The following is a 9,880-nucleotide window of genomic DNA, read 5'->3' as shown; positions in this document are numbered from 1 at the left end:
TACTGCAATGTTGCAGTACTACCACTCCTGGAAGGAAGGACATTCCAGAGACAATGTGTGGCTATGTCTCATGTCTTTACAGTGTCCTTTCTTCCAGAAGTGCTAGTCCTTCAATCTTTCAGGGGAACTGTGAAGTTCGGAAGTTAGAGATATGCAGGTAATGAAGTATGCTCATCTGCAACTGTTTGCTGATGATGCTATGTATACTGCAAACTATCATCATTGACTGACTGTACAAGGATACAGGTACGAGTTAGACACAATTTCCAACTTTCTCTAAATATAGAAAAATGTAAACTAATGCAAATGAATAGAAAAACTATCCTGTAGTGTTCAAATGTGATATTAGTGGTATGCTGCTTCACAAAGTTGCATTGATTAAATATGTAGGCATAACATTGAAAAGCAGTACGAAATGGAAGCACATAAGTTAATAGGAAAGGTCAGTCTTAGATTTTGGTTTATCAGGAAAATTTTTAGGAAATGTAGCTCATATACAAAGGGGACCCATTCTTGAGAACAGCTTGAGTATTTGGGATCCCCATCAGGTTGGATTAAAGGATGACGATGATGGTGACGATTGGATTGTGGTGCGCTCAACTGCATGGTTATCAGTGCCCGTACAAATTCTCTACCTTTGCTCGGCCCAGTCTCTACAGTTTCATGAACAACGATGAAATGATGAGGACAACACAAACGCCGAGTCATCTCGAGGCAGGTGAAAATCCCTGACCCCACTGGGAATTCAACCCGGGACGCCGTGCTCGGGAAGCGAGAATGCGACCGTGATGTCTTAAAGGAAGACAATGAGACAATTCAGAAGCATGTTCCTAAATTTGTTACCAGCTATTCGGTAAACAAGCAGATATTATGGAGATGCTTATTGAACTACTCAAATGGCAATGCCCAGAGGGGAAAACCAATGTTATTTTTGCACAACATTATTGAGAGAACATGCATTTTCAACTGATGCAGAACAATTCTACTGCTGCCAATGTACATTTTGCATAAGGAGTGTGGAAACAAGAAAACGGAAATTAGGGCTCATATGGAGACATGCAGACAGGCATTTTTCCCTTGATTCACTTGTAAATGAAACAAAAGGAAAAATGATTTGCAGTGATACATGGTACCCACCACCACACAATGGCTTGTGGTGTGTGTGTGTGTGTGTGTGTGTGTGCATGCAGGTATAGAAAGAACTAAAAAATGTGTTCAATATCTGAGGAAAACTATTATCAAATATTTATTACATTCTTGTCAGATAGACTGGGAATGGGATTCATGTATGTTGTTACCCAGTTGAACGGAAAGAAGTTAAAATCCAAAATAGGGGAATCAAAAAGAAAGCAGTTTTCAGTACAGTTTAGTGTTCAAAGAAATGTTCTTTCCAACAATAAGCCCTGGTGAATGGCCAGTCAGTAGTTGGGATTAATAGAGTATACAGGTTAATTATTTCAAAACAAAACGGCAACAGAAAGAAGAAAGCAATGCACTGAAAGAAAATGTATATAAATTATTGGATAAAATTCCAAAGTTACCATCCCACTACAGCTGAGCATCATTTCATTAACTGTACAGAGCATTCAAAAGTGATTACATTAGCAGTAATACTGACCCAATTGCAAAAAAGGAAAAAAAAAGTTTCTTTATTCTGTCGACAGATAAAAATTAATGTGGGACATAATATTTCAGAGAGGAAGCACAATGCTCACAGATGAAAAAGGAAGGTCAAGACAAGAGAGACACCATGCTAAAAGGCACCTGAAGCAGGGAAGTGCTGTGTGTTTGCCATGGCCAGAAAGAGATTAAAATGACGTGGATGCGTAAAGATAATGGAAGATGCCAGAATACCAAAACAAATTATGGAAGCCAAGTTTGAAGGTAAGAGGGAGACAGAGTCAGATGGATTGACTCGATGAAGACCAGTTTAAGAAGAAAGAATCTGGACTGGAACAAATCAGTTACACAAGAAGAATGGTGAAAAGACAGGAGAAAGTGGAGAAGTACTATAAACTTTCCAACCTGGCCTGACACTGGATAAAGGGGAAACAAAGACAATATGGTTTGGTGGTATGTTATATTTGGCATGGAGGAGGTAGTTGGGTGCTAATGTGCTTGCAATTTTATTTACAGAATGAAGAATGCAGTAGAACATCCATGTGTGAAAGACACTGGCTGGTTGGTTTGGGGGACGAGACCAGGCAGCGAGGTCATCGGTCTCATTGGATTAAGGAAGGACGGGGAAGGAAATCAGCCGTGCCCTTTGAAAGGAGCCTGGAGCGATTTAGGGAAATCACGGAAAACCTAAATTAGGATGGCCAGACATATTGATGTTTGTGTGACTGTCTGTCAACTGCAGTACAGTTGATTTTTGCTGCAGTTTGTCATCTGCAATTAATCAGGCCTTCTCAATAGCATATAAATAATATATTTACCAAAATGTAAGGCCTAAAACCAGAATTATCCATTCACTTTGGTAATGACCTGGTCATTTTGGCAAGTTGACGCCCAAGCAGAGTGTGGCTCGCTCTCCACTGATTGAAGGGCTTTAAACCAGTTGTACCACTTCGTAATCTGTGTGACACCTTTAGCATAATCACCAAAAGCTATCTGAATCTTCCGAATGGTTTCCACCTGGCTGTTGCTCAGTTTCTGGCAAAATTTGATGCTGCAGTGCTGCTCCACTCATTCTGTAACTTTTCTTGCAATGAAAAAACAATGCCAGCACTATGCCCTACCTCACTTAACTGCTGCTTGCAGGTGGGAAAAAATTACTGCACGTACACGTGGGTTCAAGATTGGCTTATCCATAACTGAACAATCTGTTGGCAGGTTACTGTACACAAGTTGTTGCGCTCTGCTGGAAGTTCTATTTATTTTTTATTTCAAATTAAAATAAGTGGGGTAAGGATAAAAACACACTGTGTAAAAAAAGTTTATTGTATCAATTGTTGCTGATTTCTTTTCATAAATTTATAAATATATACAACTTTTTGTTTACAAAACCTTTTGATACAAAAACAATACTCATTTCTTGCATTTCAAAATCTACTCCTTAAAACAGAAGGATATGAAAAATGCCTGCTATCAACTTTCATTTTTTTTCTAAAGTACAAAATAGTAACTTTTTAAAAACAGATGTGCACATCTTCGTAAAACTCAGCTCTTTTCTTACGTGACAGAACACATAATACTGCAGTTTTATGAAGAATTTAATGAAGGGATGACAATGCACTGATTCACCAAAGCCATTAACAGGTCAGTCTTTCAACATCTAACAAGTGGAATAATTAACTAGACTATGCAACTTTTAAAGCAAGCACCAGAACCACTTCAGTCTACAATTATTGGTAAACATTAATACGTAAATGAAAAACACATTAGTATTCGAGATGTCATGTCTTTTTTAACAAAAGCAGTTACCTCTGAACAAAAAAGTAAATACTGAAATCATGTATTAAATGAACTGTTTCTTATTTCCATTAAGTGAGGTGTAACATCTCTGATGAACTTCTTAACTGAAGAATTCCACATAGCTTCATCACATATAACAAAATGTTAAATTTATTAAAACCAGTCAATGTTTATCATGTCTTTCATAAAAACGTGTATTTGAGGCACTATGGTATTATTAAAATGTCATCTAAATTAGTAATAACCAGGCATTTTATTTGTTTTGTTAGGTGGCTGCCCAGCATTTGATGACCTGAAAGAGAGAAGCTCACATGAGTGCATAATTCAATCTATGCAGCAAATTAACTGCTGTGTTAATAAGACAATAGAAATATTATTGAATGCAAGTAATTTATAACCTAATCATGTAAAAGTGTGTTCCCAGTGATGTGAGCACTGTACTGTTGTGCTTCAGAGAGAAAATGGTAGAGTTATTTATATGACTTCAGTGGGCAAAAAGTAGAGGCCAAAAATATCTTTTTTGCTCCTAGGCAAAGAAAAAAATTAAATGTGGCATCAAAATTAATACAGAATACAACACTGCTTTCCAAGCACACATTTTGGTCACATTTACTGTACCCTTAAAGCCTCATTATCTCTTTTTATGATTTGTCTCTCTAATTGGAGTCTATACTTTAGACTTCTGAACTCATTCAAGACAACAAAAGAAATGAATTAATATATGGAAATGACAATAAATAGTTAAATATTATGAGAAGGATGGATTTTCAAGGAAATACGCTGGCGGGAAACTTAAGTTTTTCATAATGAAAATATATTGTATATACATTTTGTACCATATTTTTTTTCATTACTTGGTAGCAATAACCCCTTTTTACGATTGCTGTGAATTGCTAATCAGCTATCTTCAGACCAGTTTATAAACTAATTACAAGAGTACTGCAGCAAACCGTATCTCCAACTTGATTGTATCATATCTCACATAACGCTGTTGTGAATGCTGTGGTGGTGGTGGTGGTATGATGATGATGACACTAGTTAGCAGATATAGTGATATGGCACAAGTTCAGGTGGCATTTTAAGATCTCTGCTGGCAGCCAATCCTATTCTTTAGAAAGAGCTGTACAGAAGATTTCCTCTGTGGGGGGTTGACTGGCATCAATTCCTCTCTGCAAAACACCTGACCAACAACAAATGTTCTAACAATTCAACATGTTGCTTTCTTACACTCTCCTTCCATCCCTAAACAGAACTACTATTTTTGCATAATATTCCAGTGATTGTACTGGCTACACCTTTCCTTCCTCATGGATATGTGATAATTATTCTACATATTGAGGTGTGATTAATCTGTGATAAAAATGTTCTTCCATTCATTTACAGTACAATTTCAACACTCCTGATGCAACAGTTTTTAAACCTGCTTCCTCACTTTTTGAGAAGGGCACGTACTGCTAGAATCTGTAACAGACCACCTACTCCAATTCTCAAATATACAGGTTGTCTGGCAACTACCATCTGAAGGAAGTGTTAGCTCTACAAACAGCTATGCTGTAGAAATTGTTACATATTGTTAAGTCCAAATATTGGTTCTGTGGTGGAGTGGTTGCTCTTTGTCCACCTCATACAGGTCCATAATAAGTATTTCTTGTGTCCTTGAACAACCATCAAAATAAAAAAACTGTTACAGATCAATGTTCCAGTGCACTGTTCACATGGAAAATAAGGCTGTTGGTAGGAAGATAAGTTAATCAGCACCATTTTGATTAGCCCTCCCTATTGCCAGTTCAATGCCCCTCTTTCCACATTCCTTTTTTCCTGTTTGGACTTAACCTTTGAACAATAGTTTAGTAGGACTCTACTGTCCTTAAATCCAGGACAAAGAGAATCAAAAGCACACACATGGCGGGAAGATCAACATCCATTAAATAGTGGCCTTGTGATAAATGTGAATCTATGTAATAAATGCTATTTCATAGCCAAGTGTATCCAGATCAACTTGTTTATGAGAGATAGTTTGAAATAGCTTTGCTTTCTGGAAATAAGTATCAAAAAAGCAACCAATTTTCCATTATCAGTTTTGCAAAATATCTGGTGAAGTCCAATTTGGGAAGAGAATGTGCTTAAGAAGGTGTCTACAAAGAAAGGGCACCTATGCACAAACGTATCAGTGCATTTATAAGTTACATTCTGGTGTCAAATCAAACAGTGGATGGTTGCCCAATATCTGTAAAGGCTGTTTTACATGAATCACTTTCTGGTAAAAACTGAGTACTCTCTGTGGATGTGCACGCTATACTTGTGTGTAACTCAACAGCCAATTACTTAACAAATTAGACAGAGACATTCATGATCAATTGATTGTGCCAAGTCCACGGAGCTTGTAAACTCAAGAGTATGCTGCAGATTGTACATCTGTTGAAACAAGGGATTGTGATGTCACCTGCATCAATACTCCGCAAACCACTTGTCAGTGTAATCCACCTGTCAGTGTATTGTGGATGATACTTCTTGTACCACTAACTGCCTTACCTGTTCTATTTGCGAATGATGTGTGGGAAGAATTGTCGTCGATAAGCCTCTGTGTTAGCTCTAATTTTTCAGATGTTCTCATTGTGGTCATTTTGCGATACATAAAATAGTGGAAATTAGTATACTAGCAGGATTCCTATGAAAGTAATACACAATGTATGAAGCATACATTTATCGAATTTAGTATGAGAGTAGCATATATATATATATATATATATATATATATATATATATATATATATATATATATAAAGACAATCATGACAATAGAATTATAGTTTCTTTTGTAACACAAGTAACAAAATAATGTGTTGTCTGCATTTCTTGGCTGGAAATTGGTATAAAAGCAGTCACTGTTCTGTTGGGTTATTGCACTGTTAGTATGTTGTCCAACATCTGTTCTTCCTAATAGCCTCAAAAGTTCTCTTCGACATTGATTTTGATAGGATTTGTAGTTCTTGCTCTGAAATTTTTGTCCACTCTTCTTGTATTGCTCTTTACAGCTCACATACAGGCTCAAATTGCCTTCCATTGAGACAAACATGCCTGACAGATATCCCCCAGAGATTTTCTATGAGGCTCAAATCCAGGCTGCATGCAGGTGGGGCAAGACATTGATACCTTTTATCTTCAAACCACTTTTTTTAAAATAGAAGAAACATGCACAGATGCATTATCCTGTTGAATATTAGACTTTCATCCCCTAGATCATCATATATTCTAATCCATTCTGTCTCTAGCTCTATGGATAAATGTTACAGTTTATTCTACTGTTCACTCAAGGAATGTGTGATCTACCTTTAGTGCAGAATGCTACCCAAATCCTAACACTTCGATCACCAAAATGTCTGCTCATTCTTACCTACTACTCTGTTCTTTGATCATGCCAATCATAATGAAATATATCCGGACCATCTAAATTAAACTACTTCTGATCACTGAAGATCACTCTACTCCATTCTCTAGTGCATGACATGTTTCAGTGAACTACAATGTAACCTGTTTATGTTTGGATGTTAAGAGCAGGCTTCTGCAGTCGTTTCTTGAATGTCAGTTGTTTTTTGTTGTACACATCTGGCTGTTACTGACAACTGTAAATCACTACTAAGTTGAGCAGAATAATGGTTTATGGCCCTTGATTTGGGCAAAAGTAACTGTTTGGATGCCTCAGATAATTTTCTACTTTTGCCATTATTTTCTGTTCCATCCATGTTGTCCACTGACTCTGATGAAATTATAAATTTTGTACTTGAATGCTTCAACATTTGGTGATTCAGCAATTAGAGTGCCCCATTTCCTCCTATATACCAATTTTTTTGCTTTTTCATCACACGATAACTGTTTTCTGGATGTCTATATCACAATTGCGGCTTATGTACAAAATACGCACTGTCACTAATTATGTCTGGTTCCTATCTGCTAGAAAGGAATGTGCGCGCACGCACGCACACACACACACACACACACACACACACACACACAGAGAGAGAGAGAGAGAGAGAGAGAGAGAGAGAGAGAGAGAGAGAGAGAGAGAGAGAGAGAGAGGGGGGGGGGCGAGTTCCACCCTTTACCACCTGAATTGTTGATGTCTTGTTATATACTGCACTACTGACATCAAATGCAATACCATTTGACTGTACTTGTAAGTACACTGGATCCCATACTATTGAATACACACTGTGCACAATTATTACAATTGACAATGTTAATTCTCCAACATACCCTCTCTAAGTTTCAACAGTAAATCTCTGTGATGTACAATGCCTCTCTTGTAGCATCTGTCACTAAGATTTTAACACTCTCATGAGGACTAAATGGTGCTACAACAAAAGGCAGCAATATTTGTTGGATCTTCTCTCCCTCTTCTGTCAGTCCTATCTAGTAAGCGTTCCTGACTGATGAACTTACTCAAGAATTGGTCAAACAAGTGTCTTGTGAGCCACCCCTTTACAGGGTGAATTACATTTCCTTAAGAGTGTTCCTAAGAGTATGAGTCTGGCATCTGCTGTTCCTATTATTGGTTTTATGTGGTCATTCCACTTAAAAGTTTCTCCAGACAGATACTCCTCCATATTTTACAGCAGTTACTATTTCCAGCAGTTTGTCGTCAGTAGTGTAGCTATACAGTTGTGGATTTCTTTTCCTGTGTGTGTATAATGTTATATTTATTTACATTCAGGATACGCTGCCAGTCTCTGCACCATTCATCAATCCTCTGCAGGTCCTTCTGCAAATCAAGGGTTTTCTGGCATTGCTATCTTCTTATAGACAATGCCGTAATCTGCGAACAGCCTTAAAGAGATCCTGAAGCAATCTGTTCCATCATTTATATACATTGTAAATAGTATCGGTCCTATCACACTTCCTTGGGGTACTCCTGAAATAATCTTTAATTTCTGCAGATTTTGTTTCATTGAGAGTGAAGTGTGAGTTCTCTCTGCAAGAAAGTCTTGAATCAATTCACAAATCTGGTAAGATGGTTTGTAAGTTCATACTTTTTCACTAAATGGCAGTACGGGACCCTGTCAAATGCGTTCCTGAAGTCAAAGAAAACATAACCTTGAATGCTGTTGCTTACTGCACTATCTTCTGGAAGAACAGAGCAAGGTGAGTTTCACTAGGTCTGTGGAATACATTTTGATTTTTATAGAGATGGTTTTCGTTCTCCAAAAAACATCACAATTCTTGAGCCCACAACATTTTCCTTAATTTCACAAAAGATAGACATCAACAATATACGTGCATCTGTCCTAGAGCCATTCTTGAAAACTGGAGTGACCAGCACTTTTTTCCGGTCACTAGGTACCCTTCATTGTTCCAGAGATTACCTTAAACTGCTCTATTAAGGGAGCAAGTTCTTTTGCATAATCTTTGTACAATATTACTGGTGCCTCATCTGATCCTGATGCCTTTCTATTACTAAATGATTTTAGTTGCTTTTCTACTGCGTGATCCATTATCTCAATATCTGCCATTTCGATGTTCGTACAATTATTGAAAGAAGGGACCACGTTACTGTGTTCCGCAGTGAAACAATTTTGGAAGATCGAATTCAGGAAGACCAAATCCAGTATTCTGGCCTTCTCTCTTATATTCAGTTCCAGTGCCAATAAGGTCTCCAAGTGAATGAGTATATAATTTTGAGCTACTTACTGATTTTATGTAAGATCAAACCTCTTAGGGTTTTTACTCAGACCAGTTGACAAAATATTACTTTCAAAGTCATTTAACACTTATCTCATTGCTTTCCTTTGTTCACTTTCACTTCGTTCACCATTTGTCAGCTAGGTTTCGAATTTTCTTGAATCTGTGATGACGGTCTCTCTGTTTATGTAGAAGTTTTCTAATACTGCTGTTAAACCACGGTGGGTTGTTCCCATCCACTATGACCATGCTTGAAACATACTTGTCTAAGTCATATTCAACAATGATTTTGAATTTTGTTCTATTTGTGCACCACATCTATGTCCTCATGACTGAATATTTGATGCTGACTACTCTAGCTGAGCAAAAATATTTTCCTAACTTTCTTAACATTCCTTGTAATACCCATAGTCATATTTGCTACCACAACCTTATGTTCCCTGATACCCTTCCCTATTCCAGAAGTGCAGGTGTATCTGTTGCTATAGTCCGATCCATGAACGATGGCACTTCGCGCATTTTCACTGTTGCTGTTCCAAGCGGCACTTGCAGTAAGCGGATAAATGTGCTTGCACCTGAAGAAAATGTGTACGCAGCAAGTTGCATCTCTCACATGGTTTCACAGAATTTGTTGCTTACCACCACCGTCAAGATGCGACAACTCGCAACAAATGCAATAAAAATTTGCTACTTAATAATCTACGATCACATTTAATGCTCACATTAGCTGCAACATTCACAGCAGGACACTACTGAATACTCATTGGATGTCGGAGAATGTGTGACA

At 37.5% G+C, this 9,880-nt stretch overlaps 1 protein-coding gene across 2 annotated transcripts in view; it reads right to left on the bottom strand.

Moving 5' to 3' along the window:
- Positions 1-2,925: 2,925 nt before the first annotated feature.
- LOC126281293 (uncharacterized) overlaps positions 2,926-9,880 on the bottom strand; it is a 153,267-nt gene continuing 146,312 nt past the window's right edge. For both annotated transcript variants that reach the window (XM_049980120.1, XM_049980121.1), the window contains exon 10: positions 2,926-3,709. In XM_049980120.1, coding sequence (XP_049836077.1) covers positions 3,652-3,709 — 58 coding nt within the window. In that variant the 3' untranslated portion in view covers positions 2,926-3,651. The remainder of the gene's footprint in view (positions 3,710-9,880) is intronic.

The sequence above is a fragment of the Schistocerca gregaria genome, chromosome 7 (genome assembly GCF_023897955.1).
Source record: "Schistocerca gregaria isolate iqSchGreg1 chromosome 7, iqSchGreg1.2, whole genome shotgun sequence".
NCBI lineage: Eukaryota > Metazoa > Arthropoda > Insecta > Orthoptera > Acrididae > Schistocerca > Schistocerca gregaria.
This window is presented reverse-complemented; position numbering and strand designations above follow the sequence as displayed.